This window comes from Chiloscyllium punctatum, chromosome 10 (genome assembly GCF_047496795.1).
Source record: "Chiloscyllium punctatum isolate Juve2018m chromosome 10, sChiPun1.3, whole genome shotgun sequence".
Classification (NCBI taxonomy): Eukaryota; Metazoa; Chordata; class Chondrichthyes; order Orectolobiformes; family Hemiscylliidae; genus Chiloscyllium; species Chiloscyllium punctatum.
Window position 1 is genome coordinate 38,252,543 of NC_092748.1, and position 22,483 is coordinate 38,275,025.

The 22,483-nt window shown below is 41.4% G+C and overlaps 1 protein-coding gene across 2 annotated transcripts in view; it reads left to right on the forward strand.

The window, feature by feature from the left end:
• The window catches only part of hecw2b (HECT, C2 and WW domain containing E3 ubiquitin protein ligase 2b), a 338,435-nt gene that overhangs the window by 194,354 nt on the left and 121,598 nt on the right, over positions 1–22,483 (forward strand). For both annotated transcript variants that reach the window (XR_011961647.1, XM_072578957.1), the window contains exons 6-10: positions 298–467; positions 587–729; positions 10,160–10,260; positions 13,734–15,170; positions 15,461–15,556. Coding sequence is in view for 1 of the 2 variants with exons in the window: in XM_072578957.1 (XP_072435058.1) it covers positions 298–467; positions 587–729; positions 10,160–10,260; positions 13,734–15,170; positions 15,461–15,556 (1,947 nt within the window). In the remaining variant the exon portion in view is untranslated. The remainder of the gene's footprint in view (positions 1–297; positions 468–586; positions 730–10,159; positions 10,261–13,733; positions 15,171–15,460; positions 15,557–22,483) is intronic.

Sequence of the window (22,483 nt, forward strand, 5' to 3'; positions counted from 1 at the left end):
GTTAGATTTATATATGTCTGTAAAAGCAAGTCCTGAAGTAAGGGCTAAATGTGCCATATTTCCCTAAGTATAATTGTACCAGTCTTTCCTGTAATCTCTTTAACTGATCATCCTCCTTCGCTTTGGTGGACATAAAAGATCCCAAGGCACGATTTGAAGAAGAGCAGGAAATTGTCCCACTTATACATGCCACATTTACTTGAGTCCAGCATTATCCAGGATACTTGTGACCACTTCAGGATCTAACATTGAAATTGTGCTATGTTTATAACTTGGTAATCCCCTTCTTCCAAACAGATATCAGAGCCGTTGGGCTCAAGAAGGGAATGTTTTTCAATCCAGATCCATATCTAAAGATGTCCATTCAGCCTGGGAAGAAGAGCACTTTCCCTACATTTGCTCATCATGGGCAGGAGAAACGATCGACTATAGTGGCGAACACAACAAACCCCATTTGGCAAGGAGAGGTAAAATATACTGCTATCATTGACACAAAGCAGATTGTACCTGAAGCGAATGGGCATTGACAAAGTATATTGGGACTGCTGAATTAAATTAATGTGGTACACATTTCTCTATTTTACAGAAGTACTCTTTTGTAGCCCTTCTCACAGATGTACTTGAAATTGATGTTAAGGACAAGTTTGCTAAGAGCCGTCCTATCATAAAGCGCTTCCTGGGCAAATTAACAATACCGGTGCAACGTCTATTGGAGAGACATGCAATAGGGTAATACATCAATGAACTTCACAAAGTGCTTCACTGTCAGTTTGATGTTTCTCTCATTATCTCCTCTTTTCAATAGGATGCTTGAAAAATATATATTATGTCTGATAGATGGTATCAGTGCTGTATTGTCACTTGTAAATGCTAAATTTGATGACATTATATGTATGGGAGAATTATTGTGCTTCATTGTCAGTCATCTAGAAAAGGAAGAGAAATATTAGAAAAATATTAAATCATAGATAACAATTGTATTGACTTACTTTTACTTTGACAACATACTACATTTGTTTTATGTGTCTCTGTCCTTGTTCCTTTCTTCTGATCCATCTGTGTTTTGTCTGTGTGTCTGATGACTTGCTTTCCCAGTCTAGAGATAAACATGGCATATTGGTGACCATGACATGGAGGAATTGAGATTTTAGGGACTCATTGTAGGAAGATTATAGAAGTAATGGAACATGTGTAATGTAAATTCATGAGACTATTGCTAAGGTCACGAAGTTAGTTATGAAGGGAGGCTTGAGAAGTTGATTCTCATTCATTAGAGCTTCAGAATGACTTCTGCAGATATTAACCTTCATTTCCAGATCTTCTAGATTTGAATTTCAACTCTTAGACTGCTATAGTGGAATTTTTGCTTGCATTCTCTGGGTTATCAGTTCAGATGTCCATTTTACTAGTTTCAAATCCTACTGTCTGTAGCAAATGAGACTGTTGAGTTGAGACCAATGCTATCATATCCCACCTCCCAATAGTTGTGCATTTACAAATGTCCAGAACCTCTAATGAGGTGAATTGCATAGGGTTTTTCCCTAAGGGTGGAGAATTCAAAACTAAAAGGGCATAATTTTAAGGTGAGAGGAGAAAGATTTAAATGGCACCTGAGGGACAACTTTTTCACACAGAGGGTAATCCATATGTGGAATGAGCTGTTAGAGGGAGCGGTAGATGTAGGTACATTGACAACATTTAAAAGACAGGTACCTGATTGCGAAAGGTTTAGATGGATGTGCGCCAAATGCGGGGCTAGTTTAGTTTGGGAAACTTAGTTGGTGTAGACGAGTTGGGCTGAAGGGTTCATTTCCATGCTGTATGACTCTATGACTGCTGGATGCATTTAAATGTATAGCCTTGCCTCTTTGGAGTGAGGAACAGTGAGCCAGAAGACAGTCCAGCAAGGTGAAGGAGTGGTGAGGCCACGCCTGTTTTTCAGGTCACCAACTGAAATAACTCCCTTTAAGATGCTTGCCATGTTGCCATGTTTTTGTTTAGCACTTCTAACCGTTCAAAGACTTGTAATTACTATCGTGCGTTTCTGGTAAGTAACAACTCCTAAGTTTGTAATCATGATTTGGAGACTAGGGTGGACAAACTTAAAAATCGCATACCAGGTTATGGTCCAACAGGTTTATTTGGAAGCACTAGCTTTCGGAGCACTGCTCCTTTACCACCTGATGAAGGAGCAGTGCTCTGAAAGCTAGTGCTTCCAATTAAACCCGTTGGACTATAATCTGGTGTTGCGTAATTTTTAACTAAGTTTTGTAAACAGTTTTGATTGATTATTGTGCTATTTAATAAAAGACGTCATTTAATTCTGTTCAGTTTCAATACAAATAAAAATAATTAGGCACTAAGGTTTGGATGAAGGTGACTGAAATTGCACTGACAAAGAGGAAATTTGGCTCTTGTATTTATTTCAGCTTTTATAAGAGAGCTTGTGAAGACAAAATGGATAGTAATTGGTGATAGGGGTTTGGTGGAATAGGATGTATGGGGGATATGAGGAGATGAAGGGGTTAATTGTTCAGCTTTAGCTATAGATGAACTTGGCCTTACCTGACACAGCCTGCATTGTTGACCGCTGTCAATCCAGATATTATAACTGTGATTAACAGAGGAACTGTCTTGGTGTATATTTCTGGGTAAGTGCAAGGCATGGATCCCAAATCTCTGATGCTATGATCAGCACTGGGGACATTCCTAGAGGGGTTCAGACAGTGTAACTCCTCCTATCAGAGTGTTTAAAATCTTCCCACTAAATACTGGTTGGGACATTCTTGGGTTTGATAAGCAACAGCAGTGAACATTTCAGCATTTCCCATTGTTGCTATCAGAAGGTTTGCATCATTTGTTTCCAAGTTCAGTTTCAGAGGTTTGAAGAAAGAGAGCCATTCATAATAGGTTCACCCTAATTGAGGGCATTCTTTTGAATTGCCAGCCTGATCAGGTGAACTATAATTCATATACTAAAACTAGAATAAAGAAATATTGAAATCAAGAGTTGATTTATATGGAGAATTTTATCAAAGTAATCAGCATACATTTGTGAGAAATCACGAACAGCATAATCTCTTACATTGGAACAATTGCGCTCCCCAGTGGCTATTTGGATTATTACATCTTTTGTCAACCTTGTGTTGTGAGATATGAGTAAAAGTGAATTCCCAGAGCTTGGGCCCCCAGTAGGGGACAGTACTTGTTGGAGTATGTGTTGATGATGAAACAACATCACACGTGTCAATTTTTTAAAAATGTAGTTTATTGCTGTTGTTATGCATTTTGCTTTGTTAATTCAATTTGGGATTGAGTTGAAGTAATAAGTAAAGGCAATTGCAGAATGGTGTGACAGGCAGTACAGGGATTCAGAAAGTAGCAATTGAAGGACCTTACCCCTTGCAATTGTCCAAAGTTCTTGCAGCTTTTGTACTGAATATGAGCAACCTAAATATAGCAATTTGCTAAAAAGGACTATTCAATTTGTGGAGCAGTAAAAATGAATGTATGTTCTTGCTTGCTTTTGGCAAGAACCCGACGTATGGAGTCTTTTAATGTGGGGAGGCTGCTGCACTGCAGCTATCACATGGTTCTGGCTAACCAAGAGAAACTCTCACTTTAACAATTGCTCATTCATATCAAAGCCTATAGTTTGATGCTAGTATACTGAACACAGTGGCTGTTTTAGCTTTCACTTGTCTCTGCCCGGTTGCTGTTTTTGGAACAGGAAATTAACCACTGAGATTACTTTTGATTCATGGGGCAGCACTTGGTTTCTTCCCTTCGAAACTTTCCTGTAAATAAGTTGAAGTAGATCTGGTTGGATGACTCACTAATCATATTGATCTTTACCTTACAACTCATGTACATTAAGCTTCTTCAGCATGGAGTCCCTCATGATTACAAATTTGCCATGTCTTTCAGAAAATGTCTTTGTCCAGTTTTCTACTGACTTCTTCTGTGACCTTATTTGGTTATTGCATTTTCAGACAGCGCTGAGCATCTGAACTTCCTAATGCCTCCCTTACCTTCATACCCATTTTTATCTTTTCTTGATAGCCCTGTATCTGATTGTAATGGTCCCTGTCAATGATCCCAAATGATTTTTGTTTATTCTTACCTGGGATGTGGGTCCACCTTGGTGGCCACTTTACTTAAATACACCATTGGGGCTCCCTATTTGGGTGTGTGCTAAAAAATGCCTCTTACACCTACCCCCTAAAACAAGTGAAAATACACAACTTTATTAGAGCTTAACCATTTATTTTTGGTTTAATTTGGCTTTCAAATTTCCTTATGTTATGAATGTACATTATTTGCATGTAACTGAATGTCTTATTCATCAAATTGCAGCTAAGTTGTTTGGAAATGAAGGGTAAATTTATTAGATCAAGGCTGAACTTTTTAGTTTTCAGTTCAAAGTTTGAATGCAAACTAGTGATTTGCATTATTTCTTTTCAATGTGATTCGATTTTCAAAGTATCAAGTAGAGAAGGTGCACAGCAGATAGTGTTTTCCTGCTGTTGAATTGCTGACGTTTCATGTTCTACTTGACATGAGGCCTCTGCATGCTCTGAAGACAGTAAGTTCTTCAGTCAGTCACAGTAACCTCGGTAGTTAATTTCCTGTTCCGAAAGTAGTGGTCGGGCAGAGACAAGTGAAAGTTAAAAAAGCCACTGTGTTTGGTGTAACTAGTACCTGATTACAGGCTTCGTTATGAATGAGCAACTGTTGAGTTTGAGTAACCAGCTAAACTGGAGTGCCGCAAGTAAAGCAGTGTCAAGGACTTAGAGGAACTTTTTTTCATGAACAAACATTGTTAAGAAATATATGGCTGACTTTTGAACAAGGAGAAATTTGTTAGTTTACTATTTACTGCAGCAGTCTCAAAGACTGGATTTTTAAACTCTTCCAAGATAATTATTTCGCTAAATGCCTCTTACATGAGCTCTGCCTTTAATACCTCAATCCAATGGTCCAAATCATTTTGCTTTACCAACCTCAAATTCTGCTAAAATTCCTATGTCCAAGCTTCAGGAACAAACGCATACATGCTGCAAATCATTCTTTTGCCACTTCATAATCTCAAGAAGGTTCCTCTAAAAACAAGGCATAAAACCTCATAAACTCTGTCAGTCAATTTGCTTTTCAAAACACATGTCTAGGTTTCTTTTGAACACCTTATCTGCTTGACTGTCTTTTCAATGAAGAATGCCTTAGCATTTCATGCATAAAATTTTGGGAAGGCTTACACAAATTTAAACATCTCTACATTGGATCTTGAATTGTTCTGAGATCTTTTCTCAACAGAAGTTTCCTGAAGTTAAAAGCCTCTCTTTTTGACTTAAGTTGGTATCTGACCTCTAAATCTCTGCCCTCTTTTTCTGTGTCTGTTTCCCATGCTTAAATGCTTTTTTTCTTTTTCTACAGTTTGAAGTTCAATTTTTTTCATTTCTAATTCTCTGTTCCTATTCAGGTTTAAGCTTGGTCCTTTAATTTTCTGCCATTTTCTTGCTAGCTTAGAATCATAGAAAGCAGGCTGTTTGACTCATTGAGTCCACTGCCCCCCCTCCCACCCCCCCCCCCGCCCCCACAACTGATGAGCATTCTGCTCAGATCACCCCCTGACCCTATCCCTGTAGCCATGACAAATCCACTTAACCAACACATCTTTGGACTGTGGGAGGAAACCGGAGCACCCGGAGGAAATCCACACAGACACAGGGAGAATGTGCGCACTCCACATAGAGATGTACAGCATGGAAACAGACCCTTCGGTCCAACCTATCCATGCCGACCAGATATCCAAACCCAATCTCGTCCCACCTGCCAGCACCCGGCCCATATCCCTCCAAACCTTTCCTATTCATATACCCATCCAAATGCCTCTTAAATGTTGCAATTGTACCAGCCTCCACCACTTCCTCTGGCAGCTCATTCCATACACGTACCACCCTCTACGTGTAAAGGTTGCCACTTAGGTTTCTTTTATATCTTTCCCCTCTCACCCTAAACCTATGCCCTCTTGTTCTGGACTCCCCGACCCCAGGGAAAAGACTTTGCCTATTTACCCTATCCATGCCCCTCATAATTTTTTAATCCTCTATAAGGTCACCCCTCAGCCTCCGATGCTCCAGGGAAAACTGCCCCAGCCTGTTCAGCCTCTCCCTATAACTCAAATCCTCCAACCCTGGCAACATCCTTGTAAGTCTTTTCTGAACCCTTTCAAGTTTCACAACATCTTTCCGATAGGAAGGAGACCAGAATTGCATGCAATATTCTAACAGTGGCCTAACCAACGTCCTGTACAGCTGCAACATGATGTCCCAACTCCTGTATTTAACACTCTGACCACTAAAGGAAAGCACACCAAGTGCCTTCTTCACTATCCTATCTATCTGTGACTCCACTTTCAAGGAGCTATGAACCTGCACTCCAAGGTCTCTTTGTTCAGCAACACTCCGTCTTAGCAACTGCCAAAGCCATGTTTTTGATATGCTTTTGATTTAATCATGCACAATAAACTTGGAGCTGAATCTTATATTTCACTAGACTTTGTAGTGAGGATCCCTCCAAAAAAAACTTGCACTTAGCTAAAAAGTGTAGGGTTCTGGCCCTGGTGTCTTTCCTTTTATCCTTCTCCAAATACTGCTGCCCTACTTCCAACTATATGCTTCTGTACCAGGTATCTTCCTGAAAGCCCCAATTTTATGTTATGACCAAAATGGGAAGAGCACTTTTTTTTTGTCTAGGCCGACAGCACCATAGGTCACAAACAAATTTAAATGTTTTGCCTAGTTTCTGATATGAGCGATTGTATGTTTTACTCCAAATTTTAAAAATTACATGAAACAATTTCTTTAAAAATACAAAATTATTGCTATATTTTAAAACAAAAACTTATTCCACAAAGATACAGGATTGGTTAATATACACAGTTTGTAATGAAAATATAAAAGTGTACTCCTCGAAATAACTGCAAACAACAATTTACAAGAAAATAAATAAAAACACATTTCTGTCGATAGAGATTTGTTTTGAGAAAAAAAAATCTTTTGGCCAATAAATCTGAGTTCATGAATACTCAAAAGGGATAAGGTGTAGAATATTCATATAGCTATCAGTCTGCCATTCTAGGAAGTGGGGTTGGGTGCCACCAATGTAAGTATAGTTGCCTCTGAGATCTTTGCAAACACAGCTTCCCCAGGAAACAAAGTATTGAGAAGTTTTACAGAATCTCTTCAAGAGGATAATCTGGTTTCACACTGGATTCATAACAAAGGTGCTTCAGAAACAGGTAACATAAGCTGACTAGGTTCTTCCTTTTCTTTATTTGTTCATGGGATGTAGGTGTTACTGGCTAGACCAGTATTTATTGCCCATTGCCAGTTGTCTAGTTTCAGCAAGTTATGTTCTTTCTGTATGATTGTAGAAGATGTGCAAAACTTTCCAAAGATGCTTGACAATCAAGAGGTGAATGCAAAAGAGAAACTTAAAGCAATTACCATATCGAGGGAAAACTATTAGACCTAAGGCTGAGAAGTTTCTCGGACCAGATGGCCTGCACCCTAGGGTCTAGTGGGAAATAGCAGCAGGAATACAATAGTTATTTTAGATCAGATTAGATTCCCTAATGTATGGAAACAGGCCCTTCGGCCCAACAGGTCCACACTGACCCTCCGAAGAGTAACCCACCCAGACCCATTCCCCTACCCTATACTTATCCATGACTAATGCACCTAACACTATGGGCAACTTAGCTCGGCCAATTCACCTGACTTGCATATCTTTGGATTGTGGGAGGAAACTGGAGTACCTGGAGGAAACCCACACAGACATGGGGAGAATGCGCAAACTCCACACAGACTGTCACACGAGGCGAGAATCAAACCTGGGTCCCTGGTGCTGTGAGGCAGCAGTGCTAACCACTGAGCCACTGTACCTCCCTTTTGTAATCTTTCAAAATTTTTTACATTTTGGAAGGGCCCTGGGGATTGGAGAATAGCCATTGTAATATCTTCATTCAAGAGAGGAAGATGGCAAGAAGCAGGAATCTATAGACTAGTTAACCTAACAGCAGTCATAGCAAAATTGCTAAAATTGATTATTAAAGGGGTTAAGCAGGATACCTGGAAAATGGTATGTATTCAGTTAGAGTCAACGTGGCTTAGTGAAAGGGAAATGGTGTCTAACTAACTGATTATTGTAATGGGCAGTAGTAAGGAAGGTAAATAAAGGTGTATTAGGATATTCAAAAAGCACTTAATATCTCATCCATTGCTACTGTACAATATATGAGCACTTAATGTATTAGTATGAATAAAAGACTGGTGAATTAATAGGAAACAAGGAGTGGAAAGTTGGGAATTTGTCAGTTGCAAGCTGTAACTAGTGGCATGCTGTGGGATCAGAAGTGGGTCATTCACTAGTTCCAATCTACAATTAATGATTTGGATGAGGGAATCAAACACATGGAATCTAAATTTGCAGATGATACTGAGACGGGTAGGAAAGTGAGTTGTCAAGAAGAAGTAGAGAATCTGCAGAGGGATTATCGGTGGATTAATTGAATAGGTAGTTATGTTTCAGGTAGAGTATAATGCGGGAAGCTCTGAACTTGTCCACTTTGGCAGGAAGAATAGAAAACAACATTTATTTGGAGTTGGCATAATCCAGTGTTCCAGAATATTGTTTCATGAATCTCAAAAGGTTAGTGTACAGGAGCAGCAAATATTATGAAAACACAGAATGTTGTGTATTGCAGGGGAAATGAAATATAAAATTAGGGATGTTTTACTGTGCTGCGTAGGGCCTTAGACTATATCTGGAGTACCGTGTATGGTTTTGATCTCCTTATTTAAAAAAAAGATAATTACCTAAAAAGAGATTTAGAAAACTAAAATCCATCCGCTTGACTCATTCCTGGGATGAAGATCTTAACTAATGAAATAAGGTTGAACAGGTACGCATTTACTCATTGGAATTTAGAAGAATGAGAGGTTATCTTATTGAAGTATTTAAAATCGTAAAGGGATTGATTCAGGTGGATACCCGGAAAATGTGGGAGAGACTTGAACTAAGAAGTGTAGTTTTAAGACAGAAATGAGGAGAAATTCTTTCTTTCTGAGTGGTATTTGTATGGAATTTACTTCCTAGAAACTTGTAAATACTAGATCATTGAATTTAGCAAGATGAAGTTAGTTAGGTTGTTGATAAACAAGGCCATTGAGGGTTCTGGTGGGGGTGGGGGTAGGGTGCAGACAGGATACTGGAGTTGAGACCATAACCAGATCAGCCATGGTTTTATTGAATTGTCTCAAAATTGTGGACTTGTCTCAAAGAGCAAATAGGCGGAAGTGAGGACTGCAGATGCTGGAGATTAGAGTCAAGACTGTGGTGTTAGAAAAGCACAGCAGATCAGGCAGAATCCAAGGAACAGGAAAATCGACATTTCGGACAGAAGCCCTTCGTCAGGAAGGCTCCATTTCTGATGAAGTGCTCCTGCCCGAAACATTGATTTTCCTGCTCCTTGGATACTGCCTGACTGGCTGTGCTTTTCCAGCATCACTCTCTTGAGTCAAAGACCAAATAGGCCTACTCCTGCTCCTCAGTCCTATGTTTCTTGGTGCTATCCTTTTATTTCATATTTACAATAGCTAAAACCAAATTGGTGAAGAAGCTACAATATCGGGAGTTAATTATAACAGCAAGATATCTGCATTGTGTGTGTATATATTCAAATACTTTTTAGGAGAAGATTAGCAATCTGTGTTCCTCACAAGTCAGTTAATACTGTGGTACTTCTGTGGAGGAGAAAGATTAAGTTCCTTCTTTTGGCATTTGTGTGAAATTTGGACATGATTAGCCAATTTGAAAGATAATTAATTTCCACTGAGTAGTGGGTTGAAGAACAAAAGATAAAGTATCTGAATATTCATCACTGTTTAAAAATATGACTGATGCAATGTAGTTAGCTTCCTTGAGCAGTAACACATTCTCCAAAGCAAATTAACTGAGTTTAGTGCTCTTGTCAGTTTAAAATCAGGACACAAATTACTGTGCATAAAATAAATAATGGTTATAATTTAGATTTTTACTGTTTCCATAATATGCTATATTTTAAATGTGAGTTATATTGCACTATTTCTTGTTACAGCGACCAGATTGTAAGCTATAACTTGTGCAGAAGACTTCCTACTGACCATGTCAGTGGTCAGCTCCAGTTCAAAGTTGAGCTCACATCATCTCTTCATGAAGGTAAAGAAAATATGTGTCTTACTCAATTAAGTCATTCACAATTCTGTTTGATTTTTACGTTTGACCTGGTCCTGACTGACCTGCAGAAATAGGGGAAAGTGTGGACATGCAAACGCTGGAGATCAGAATCGAGAGTTGGCACCGGATAAGCACAGCATGTCAGGCAGCATCTGAGGAGCAGGAGAATCGACGTTTCAGGCATAAGCCGAAGAAGGGCTTATGCCCGAAACGTCGATTCTCCTGCTCCTTGGATGCTGCCAGACCTGCTGCGCTTTTCCAGCAACACATTTTCAGCTTATGCCTGAAACGTCTATTCTTCTGCTCCTCGGATGTTGCCTGACCTGCAGAAATGCCTGTTAATTACTTTGTACTATTATTGGACCTAGTCAAGACTAACCTGAGGTTCTGTGGATTTGAGGATTCTGTGTGATGTTAACTGAATTCTATATGCTTGTATTGTGCTTCTACATTTGTTGTGTTCTCTGTAAATGTATGTAAAACTATTCACAAAGCATATATACTGTAAACTTTGAAAAACTGTTTTATATTTGTCTTCTAATTGCTTAAATCCTGTAAAGTTTTATTTGGAGTTGGCATAATCCAGGACAAGATTTGTACGTGTGCATTGTTACACACCATATTAGTTTTGTCATTTTAACTTTGCATTACATTCTAGATTAGGAAAACTGGATATGCTGTAATTAGATTAGATTAGATTAGATTATATACAGTGTGGAAACAGGCCCTTCGGCCCAACAAGTCCACACCGCCCCGCCGAAGCGTAACCCACCCATACCCCTACATCTACATCTACCCCTTACCTAACACTACGGGCAATTTAGCATGGCCAATTCACCTGACCTGCACATCTTTGGAGTGTGGGAGGAAACCAGAGCACCCGGAGGAAACCCACGCAGACACGGGGAGAACGTGCAAACTCCACACAGTCAGTCTCCTGATGCGGGAATTGAACCCGGTCTCTGGTGCTGTGAGGCAGCAGTGCTAACCACTGTGCCACCGTGCCGCCCGTGTTTCACGTGATTGATGCAGTGCAATTTTCACTTTGACAAGGGACCAATTTCTGAATACAAAATTATGCATATCGTATTTAGATAATAATGGTGTGGGTAATTCTCATACAAATGATGAACAGACAAAGAGAGAAGCTATTTTGTGGACTGCTCAAATGTGTCAGTCCTTGGAGGACAGGTAACACCATGAGCCACTCAGAGTGGGGCAGGTGGTGCTGATTTGGACCCAGCTGTGAGGAAAGCAATAAAACCAAAGAGAAACCTGCAGTCCTCACATCTCACACACCCCACTTCCTTCACACACATTCTCCATTCCTCATGTGACCTCATGTTCTGCATCTATTCCTCATAGCTGTTCTTTCCCTGTCATACAATCTCATCCACCACCTACTTCCTTACACCGTCATTGCAAACTCGCTCAGTATCCACAAGGGACAGACCTCAGGAACTATGCTGATATTAAATAAAGTTAAACTTTTGTATTGATGTGTTCACTATTTAAATAAACCCCTAATTGATGAAACCCATTCACTACATTCAAATTCCTTCAACTAAATCCCTTATTAAAGTAAGCATTTATAGTCATAGCCCAACATCAACAGCTGGAGTGAAATGGCAAGTTCTGAATCTTTAATTGTAGACTTAAAAAAAATGGCCACGAAATGTAAATAACTTGGTGGTTTGACTGTTCCAAGAAGAATTTAAATGCCTTGACAGCTTGATAGTTCCAGTGTGTAAGCACCTTCGAGTATTTTTCTAACAATCAGAAAGGGCACTCGACGTCTCTCAAAGGGCATCTTATCCACCATGAAGGAGTCCCTGCACTTATCCAGAAATGTACTTTGTCTTTCCAGAAGGACACCTTACCTCCTCAAAGAATTCCTATAGGTTTAGATTTCCTCCTGAAAATTGTGTGTTTTAGAATCTCACTAGTGAAATTAGGCCTGACAGAAGACAGCTGTACTTTTACATACAGTTACATCATTGAACCACAGATGTCCAAACCACACTCCAGCCCCATTCCTTGTCCAGTGAATGTGATGCATGCTGGGTTCAAGGGAATGACTGTGGAATTCGGGCTCCAGAGCCATGTTGAGTAAATCAGAGATTCTCTCCACCATTGTGAAATTCCAAGCCTTCGAGTCAGTTGGGTGTGAGTTCATTAACGTGACATTAATAATGCTAAAAGATTATCTCTTGGCACATTAAAGGTATGAAATAATCAAGAGAGCATAACCTCAAGTTTTTTTTTGTATTTTGAGGCCTACTTAATATAAAAAGCATCTTATTGGACACGGTCTGTTTCTGCTGTGTGATTGAGGGACTGAAGAAGAATAGGTCAGCTTTTGCACAGATTCTGGATCTGTCTACAAATTCAGGTCGACATGTCCCTGACTGTCAAGAGGGTCAAATCTGTCACTGGAGTCTATTCCCCTCCCCAGTTACAATTTTTGTTTGAATTGCTGTTATAAATTTTAGATTATAGTATTCAACTCGAGACTGAACTGGATAATTTAGTTAATCACAAAGGCTGAAAGTTTCAGGGCACAGCCATCTACAGGAAAAGAGGATTCTGGAGAAGGGATGAGTACAAAAGCAGGGAAGTGACACCAATCCTTTATAAATCTCTACTTCGACCATAACTAAAGTATATTGTCCAATTCTGGCCAACACACTTAAGGAAGGATATACTTGTCCTTGAGAGGGTATAGAGGAGAATTACCAAAATAGTTCCATGATGAGAGATTTTAGATATGTAGATAGTAGAAGTTGGATTGTTCTCCTTAGAATAAAAGAGTTTCAGTGGCGATATGATAGAGCTGTACAAGATTATGACAGGCTACATAAGGTAACAAAGAAAAACTTTTTGCATTTGCTGATCAGCCATGAACAAGTGGACACAGATTTAAGACTTTAGGCAAGAGATACAGTGAAAATGTGAAGAAGTACCTCTTTACATTGCCAGAGGTACTGGCTTGGAACGAGCTGTTCACAAGAGATGAAGTAGAAAGGTGGGTTGGATGGTGTGACTGTGAAATTGGATGTACAGGGCTATGGTTGGAGGGAAGTACATTGTTAGGGTTACTGGATTGCTGTACAGAGAGCTAGCATGTAATTGCTGCAATACCATGTAATGACTAGAAGCAAGCTCTATATGGGTTCTGAGATGACTTGAGGAGTCGTAGGGTGAGGGATGTGCCTCAAATAGTAGCTTTGGGGAAAAAAAACATTTGCATTTACTTGCTTGTCTATGTAATCTTGTGACAATTCTGATCAGATTTGCCGTAGTTAATCTTTTTCTTGTAGTTCCCTGACCTCATGCTACATCTAGAGTAAACATAGCTAATATGATGGCCCAGAATAGGGCATGACAACTTGGACAATAAATTAAGAGGTTTTTATTATTGTGTACTAAATGAAGCTTGTACTTTGTTTTAATAGATGCTTCTCCTGAGATGTTGGGTGCTTATCTTGGAGCAAGTGCTGTGAATGGAGACTTGGGCAGTCCATCTGATGATGAAGATATGCCAGATCCATTAGTATCAGCAGTGCATCCTGACCAGATGCAAGCTTTTGTGAATGGATCTACACAGAATGGAAGTGGGCCAGTGCACATTCCAAGTGCAACTAATGAAATTGGAAGCATTGAGAGTAAATTTCCAGTACATGGTGAACCTTCAGTAACAAGGCCATCCCCAGCCAGGCGTTCAACCTATCGCCAAGAATCACTGAATGATTATCTTGATACAGTTGACAATGAAAACGCCAAGTCAAGTTTGGCAGAAGCTCACTTGCATCAAGTTGGAGCATCTCCCAAACTGAGAAGCAGTTTTCCAACAGACACTAGATTGAATGCAATGCTTCATATAGATTCTGATGAAGAAGATCATGATGTTCACCAAGAATTGCCTTGTGGGTTCCAGTTACCAAGAGAAAGTGAAGAAAATGGCATACAATTTAAATGTCCTTCTGTCGAAATTGGTGATGAGGACCTGGAGAGTCAACAAAACAGAAATGGTGGCCAATCTCTTTTGAGACAGTCTTCTGACTCCCAGATAAATCTGATAGAAACTCAAGAGGTAACCTCAGAAATGTTACATGAACAGTTATCAGACTCTCACTATGGGAATTTTCATCAATTGCTATGTAGCCTTTCTTCAGTGGCACAGGTTGGAGAGGAAGAAGAAGATCAGGACAACCGTGAATTACAGAGGAACAATAATAGTGCAAGCAGTGCCTGCCAAGGAAATGAACAAATTCCAGAAGCTTCCAGGATGACCGTGGGTCAAGCTGCTGAGGCTGAAATCAGTGCAGAGAGATTGCTCACCCAAACAGAATCAGTGGATCAAACATCAGAACGATCCCAACTGTCTTCAGAGAATGAACAAAGTGATACAACCCGTACGGAGAGTGTTAGTGAGGCCAGCACGAGGCCAGAGGGGGAAAGTGATGCAGAAGGTGCTGACAGCTCATGCAATGGAAGTGGCAACACAACAAGGGTATCTTCATCTGTAGAAAGCACCACACGATTTTCCTCTTTTGAAAGTGCCAGGTTCTCAGAAACTCCAGCATTTTCTTCACAGGATGAGGAAGATGGTGTCTGTCCAGCTGATACAGTGGCTGATGTTCATGCAAAAACCCAAGGTTCAGAAGGTATTACAGATGTTCCAGTGAGTGAAGAAACTGAAAGTACCAGTGAGGTACAGCAGCAGGAGCCTGCATCTGAAACAGAAGACATTTGGCAGAGAAGGAGGAGTCTGCAGGCAGCAGCAGCAGCAGCATCAGGAGATCTAACACAGGAGGAAGATACAAGGTCTGCTCAAGCAACTCCAGTAGAAACAAGTGAAGCAACAGCAGGGACTGAAGGTGATAATCCAGGTAATTTTAGAAGAAAACTTTAATGTCATACAATCACATGTAACATTCCTATAATTTGAAGCAAGGTATTCAATTAGCAAAGTAGACCAAAATATTATTCCCCCAGGTTTTTAACCTGAATGTATAGTAAAGGAACAAAAAAGTAACTCTGTGACACTTTGCATTGGAAATGATTCAGTGGTGTGGCCGCTTAATACATATTAAAATATTGATTAATTTCATAAGAGTAATTTTTCTGTTCCAACTTGCATCTTGAAACATTTTTTATGATTTTAAAAATTATTGGGCAGATTCTCCATCAAGCTCCCACCAGCCTCTGAGATCCTTACCCTCAGTGCGGCAGGATGTGACCCGTTATCAGCGTATTGATGAACCACTACCACCAAGTAAGTCGAATACATTTGCTCAGAATAGATACTTTTCAAGTCGTTCCCTTAAGAATTCCCTTCATTGTCCATGTTAATTTTGGAAGATTTGTAGAAACTCTGGAGACTTGCTCGAAACAATGGTGATTGGAACTAGGTGGATCTTATTGACAATGACATCCTTGATTGGTGTTGTTAACCTGGGCCAATCAGGGAGCTCTGGCTGACAGATATAAACAGGGGAATTGATTTAAATATTGAACTTTATTTCCAAGCAAAAAAAAAGGATTTGATTCCCATGAATTAAGCTAGGAAATGACACCGTTTTTAGTTAATTCGAATTTGCTGCAAAAGAAAGTGATATTTAAAGTTTCCATGCATGTACTTGTCAAGTAGTGTTAGTGTAACCAAAGTTTCCAGTATGGTACCAGTCACTGACCTTTGAAGTTGTTTCATTACTTCTTCCTCCCTCCTTCCCCTATCCTCTCTGGTGTGAGACCCCAATTTTCGTGGGTTTCGACAGGTGTTTTTGAGCGTTTCTACTTTTCAGGAGTTTCCATTTTATTACTACTGTTGCTAGGTAACTGGACCCTCTCTGTTGCCCTACTACTCAACCTTCCACTCCAACCTTATTTGTGTGTCCCAGACCCCCATAACAATATAGCTACACCCAAACAATACTTTTCCAATAGTCCGAGGTTCTCTTCCTTACTCTTTTGTTTCCAGAATATTACCTCAGAAGTTAGCTGAAACACTGATGAGAATTCAAGTCAATTTGAAAAAGCTGTTCTGATGCTTTCAGGTGAATGAATCATTGGGATTTTAAGATAAGAGAGCTCTTGGGGAGAAATATAAAGTAATCTGAGTTAATAAAATATGCAGTTGTAAACTTTAGTGTTAATAGTACTTAGTTTGTTCAATACTTTTTAAACACAATAAAATTTGATTTTGTTTAAACGTGAAAAAACAAATAAATGGAGATTCAGAGTCTCCTCACCTCAGAGACTAGCTCTGAGCAGGCTGACCACACAGCCAATATGTACTGTTGTTGGTTTCTGTCTTTTTTGGGGAACCTGATTCCGAAACTGGCTAATCTACACAGCCAATTTGTTATCTGGTATTCCTTTTTATTGAGGACAGATTTCTAAACTGGCTGATCTACATAGTCAATGTGTTACAGGTGTATTTCAGTTCTCATTGGGGAACTGTTGTTTCACTGGCTGGCAACAGCCTGTGAATTACTTTTTTCTTTTACTTTGAGAAAAGGACTATGCTGATTTTGTGGCAGGGCTTAGTCCTTGCACTCTGATTTTTAGTTTTAAGACTTTTCCAGATGAAGTGCTCCTCTGTGGGTAGGCCTAGCCCTCTGTAGGTGGACTGGGCTTCTCTAAAGGCTAAATACTTGTGTGTGTGCTAGGAGGTGAGCATTTGCTGCCTGTTGGATTGCACTCTTCCTGTTGGAGCGGACCATTCCCTGTGAGTTAATTGAACCCTGTTAGAATGATCTGTACTTCTGTGAGTGAGCCTGGTCCTCTGTGGATGGACCAGGCCTCTATGGAGACTGAGCACCTGTATGTGTGCTGTGTGGTGTGCATTTGCTGCCTTCAGGAGTGGACTCTTTCCACTAGAATTGGACTCTGTTCCTGGGAATGGACTCTATATTCTGAAGAGAACTGTTTATGGCAATGGACTTTGTGTACCAGAAGGGACTTGACTCAGTAATTGACTTTATCTTGTTGCTGGTTGGTTTTATCCCCTGCACTGTCTTGTGTGCCCTGGTATTGGCAGACCTTAATGTGAGCTGGGAGGCTCATAGGTCATCAAAAGCTGTCACCCCGAGAGTTGGAGGGTGGGTAGGCTGTCCTGAGAACCTGAAGGTGGGTAGGCCATCCCGATGTCAATTGTCCGAGGGCCGGAAAGTGGGTAGGCCATTCTGAACACTGTTGCCCTAAGAAGGGGTAATTGGGAAAGACTGTCCTAGAGGTGGCTGGAAGGTGTGTCAGGTTAGCCTAGATCCAGAAGGTGCGTAGGGGCAGGCCAGGATCCAGAAGGCTTATGAGTTGCCCTGTGTGCTGTCACCCCAGGGAGGGGGATGAGCTGTTATAAACATGGCATGGACGCCTGTCAGGGCAGCCCACAGGCCAGATGGCGCATTGAGGTGGGCGAGAACAGATGGTACGTAGGGGCAGACTGAGGATTGGAAGGTGGGTAGGCCGTCCTCAGCGCTGTCAACCTGGGAAAGTACCAGGGCAGGCTGTCCTAGAGGTGGCCAGAAGGTGCAAAGGGCGGTTAGGGAAGCCAGAAGGTGGGTAGGCCATCCTGATTGCTGTCGTCTGGTGTGGTAGGAGGAGGAAAACAGGACAGGGTGTCCTAGAGGTGGCCGGAAGGTATGTTAGGGTGGACTGAGAGCAGGAAGGGCATGGGGTGGACCAAGAGCCAGAAGGGGTGTTGGGGCGGGCTTCCTTAGAGTGGCCGAAAGGTGATACGGATGGTTGGCTTACTGGGTTGCTGGGGGGGGGGGGGGGGGGGGGGGGGGGGGGGGGGAGTCTGTATTCTATGCATTGTTTCTTGTTTGATTCGACTGTCTTGCATGTATTTGTTACTGTTACTATTGTGATAACTGAAAGTGGGATTTGAGGTTTGTTCTCATTTCCCTGAAAAATGGGGGGGTTTGGGGTCTGGCCTTGCTGACCCTACCCCTGTAAATTGCTGTTTCTTGTATACGGTTGTTCATGTTAACTGTTTATTTGTATTTTGTATACTGTTTAATAACATTAAAAAAAAAGTGGGGATTCAGAGTCTCCTCACTTCAGGGACTGACTCTGAGCTGGCTGACCACAGTGCAGGTATTTCAGTGGCGATGAGAGTCAGGTTAATAACCCATGCACAAGTATCTACGAGCAGAAGCCCAACTGGACTTCAAACGTGCACGACAGCTGGCCTTGTCATTAGAAAATGTGGCATGTGGAGCATGGGAGCTACAGGGCACCCCAGTAGAGGTGGACACCCTCACCTGTTCGACTGAGCGAAGGGAACACCCCTTGAACATAGGCAATCACAGAGCTTCACAGAGGGACCCTAGGCTAGGCCACAGTAAAACCCCACAACAAAGCTGAGCTTCGGCCATGTGGCTGAAACATTCTTCAGGATCTGGGCTGGCAAGCCATTGTAGTTGCTGCTGGTATGTGGACTTGAGACAGCAAAGGAGTCCTACAACACCTGACTTGAATAAGAAAGCTCATAGGCTGGTATGCTCATAGTTAAATTGCTTAGTAACATTCAAATCAAACCCAATTAAAATTAATGTCTGATTAAATGGTCACAGGTTCCCATGGAGGTTGATACCGATGCAGCTGTATCTGTGGTTGCAGGACATCTGTTTAACAAGATTTGCTTGGGACTCCAACCCTTAGGTTTGCACAAGACGTCAGACAGACTGAGGACATACACTGGGGAACTGTTGCAGATTAAGAGGAATGACTTTGGTTCCAGTCTCCTATGAGAAACAGTTGGTGCAGTTCCCACTGATTGTAGTGAGAGGCTTGGGTCCAAGCCTATTGGGTGAAATTGGTTGGGAAAGATTCACCTTGATTGGCTCAACATTTTTCGATTAGAAAATAGCTACCTCAATGAAGTCCTAATGAAATACCCAGGACATTTTAAGGAAGGGCTTGGGACTATCAAAGCAGCCAAGTCCATGTGAACAGGAAGCAATTCCAAGATTTCGCAAGGCCCGCCCGGTGCCATTTGCCTTGCAGGCAAAAGTAGAGGTGGAAGTCAGGAGGCTGGAAAGTGAGGGAATCATCAAACCAGTGCAGATTTCAGTGCAGATACCGACTGTGAAACCTGATATTCCCGGACCTTGGTGGGGGGTTGGCAAGGTTAAATGGTAGCAGGAATGCCAGTGCTGGCCATATGCTTCCTCTAAGTATGAGAAAAAGGTTACTTCAGGGGACGAAGTTTAGTGCCGAAACCATGGAACTGGCCCTGTATAGGTACGAGGCAAGACTGACACAAGGTCAGGTCCCATAATGTACAAAGTTTGGGTCAGTGAGGCCGTCCTGAACAAACATGTGCATCACCTGAAAGCTGCTACCTTCAAATGGGGCAGGGGCCAGAAAGGCTGTCAGAAGCTGTGGGTTTGCCCTGTCCATCTACTGTTAAGGTAACCTCAGAGTCTGAGATGGATGCAGCCTCGATACCATTACCACCAGAAGAAAAGAAGGAAACTCCCAAGTTGCTCCAGATGCACGAGATGGACTGTGATCTTGTCCGAGTCAGAGGAACGGGACCTGGGTCAAAAACATCCCACGAGAAGCTACAAGAGAAAGACCAGGCTTCTGTGCCTGGAATTTTGTGGGGGCATGGAAAGTGGGGCCGATGTAGTGTTTGGAACAAGGTGGATCTTATTGACTGTGAGAACCTTGATTGGGGTTGTTAACCTGGGCCAATCAGGGAGCCCTGACTGACACATCGGTGGGTGTGCGGAAAGTAAACAAAAGAGAAAAAAAAAAGAGAAAAAAAGAATAAACCGGGGATTCGGAGTACCCTGATTTCAGGGACTGACTCCGAGCTGGCTGGTCACAGTGCAGTTATTTCAGTCTTCCACAGAAATTATTCCCCAGATTAATAAGGGAGGTTGTTTAGCTCTGATATTCAAGGTCGACATCAGGGTGGTACTGAGAGATAATATAGATTCAGTGGAACATGATGTTGAATCCATTTGGGTGGAAATTAGGAATTCCAAGAAGAAAAAGTCACTGATAGGCGTAGTCTTTAGGCCACCAAATAATAACATCACATTGGGATGGGCAATAAACAAGGAAATAACTAATGCCTGTAAAAATGGTACAGCTGTTATCATGGGGGATTTTGATCTGAATGTAGATTGGTCAAACCAGCTAGGTCAGGGTAGCCTTGAGGCGGAGTTTGTTGAGTATATCTGTGATAGTTTTCTTGAACAGCATGTAATGGAACTGATGAGGGAGTAAGCTATCTTAGATCTGGATTGGTGGTGCTGGAAGAGCACAGCAGTTCAGGAAGCATCCAAGGTATCTTAGATCTGGTCCTATCTAATGATACAGGAATAATTAATGACCTCACAGTCAGGGATCCTCTTGGAAGGAGTGATCACAGTATGGTTGAATTTAAAATATAGCTGGATAGTGTAAAGATAAAATCCAATACCAGGGTCCTGTGCTTGAATAAGGGGGACTACGATAGAATGAGGGGGAACTTGGCTAAAGTAGGTTGGAAACAGAGACTTTATGTTGTGACAGTTGACAAACAGTGGAGGACCTTCAAAGAAATTTTTCGATGTGCTCAGTAAACATATATTCCAGCGAGAAGGAAGGACTGTAAGAGGAGGGGTCATCTGCCATCAGATGTCTAAGGAAATAAGGCAGGCTATCAAAGTGAAACTAAAGGCATACAAAGTGACCAGAAACATCAGGAATCTAGAAGGTTGGGAAAACTTTAAAGATCAACAGAAAGCCACAAAAGAAAAGATACAGTATGAGAAAAAAATTAGCACAGGATATAAAGACAAGTAGCAAAAGTTTCTATAAATATACAAAACGGAGAAGAGTGTTCAACTAAATGTTGGTCCTTTCGAGGATGAGAAGGGGTGATCAGTTATGGGATATGATGAAATGGCTGAGGCATTGAACAGGTACTTCACATTGGTCTTCACACTAATAACATGCTAGTAAGTAACGAAGAGACAAAGGTTGGTGAGGACCTGGAAACAATTACTATTATGGAAGTTAGTGTTGGGTAAGCTAATGGAGCGAAGGATAACTAAGTTTCCTGGCCCTGATGGAATGCATCCGAAAAGAAGTGGTGGGAGAAATGGCAGGTGGACTGGTGGTAATTTTCCAAAGTTCATTGGACTCTGGAGCAGTCCCAGCAGTTTGGAAAATAGCAAATGTGACAATACTTCTGGACCAGTGAACATAACCTCTGTAAGTGGGGAAGATGCTTGAGTCTAATATCAAGGAAGAAAAAGCAGGGCATCTCGAAAGAAATTGACCCATTGTACAGATGCAGCATGGGTTCATGAAGGGCAGGTCATGCTTTACAAATCTTTTGGAGTTCTATGAATACATTTCAAGCAAGGTGGACAATGGGGACCCAGTGGATGTGGTGTACCTAGATTTCCAAAAGGCCTTTGACAATATGTCGAACATGAGGCTGCTCTATAAGATAAGGAGGCGTGGTATTGGGGTAGAGTGTTAGCGTGGAAAGAGGATTGGTTGACTGACAAGAAACAGAGTGGGAATAAATGAGTGCTATTCTGGCTGGCAATCAGTGACTAGTGATGTACCTCAGGGGTGGGTGTTGGGACCACAATTATTTACAATTTATATCGATGATTTGGAGTTGGGGACCACATGTACAGTGTCAAAATTTGCTGATGACACTAAGATGAGTGGCAGAGCAATGTGTGCAGAGGACTGTGAAACATTGCAGAGGAACATAGATACATTGAGTGAGTGGGCAAAGGTCTGGCAGATGGAATGCAATGTTAGTAAATGTGAAGTCATACATTTTGGTAGGAGTCACAACAAGATAGCTTATTACTTGAAAGGTAAAAAGTTGCAGCATGCTGATTTGCAGAGGGACCTGGGTGTCCTTGTGCATGAATCATAGAGAGTTGGTCTGCAGGTACAACAAGTAATTAGGAAGGCAAATGGAATTTGTCCTTCATTGCTAAAGGGGTTGAGTTTAAAAGCAGAGAGATAATATTACAACTGTACAAGGTGCTGGTGAGGCCACACCTGGGGTACTGTGTGCAGATTTGGTCTCCTTATTTAAGAAAAGATGTACTGGCACTGGAGAGGGTGGGTGCAGAGGAGGGTCACTAGTTGATTCCAGTGTTGAGGGGGTTGGCTTGTGAAGAGAGGCTGAGTAGATTGGGATTATGTTCATTGGAATTCAGAAGAATGA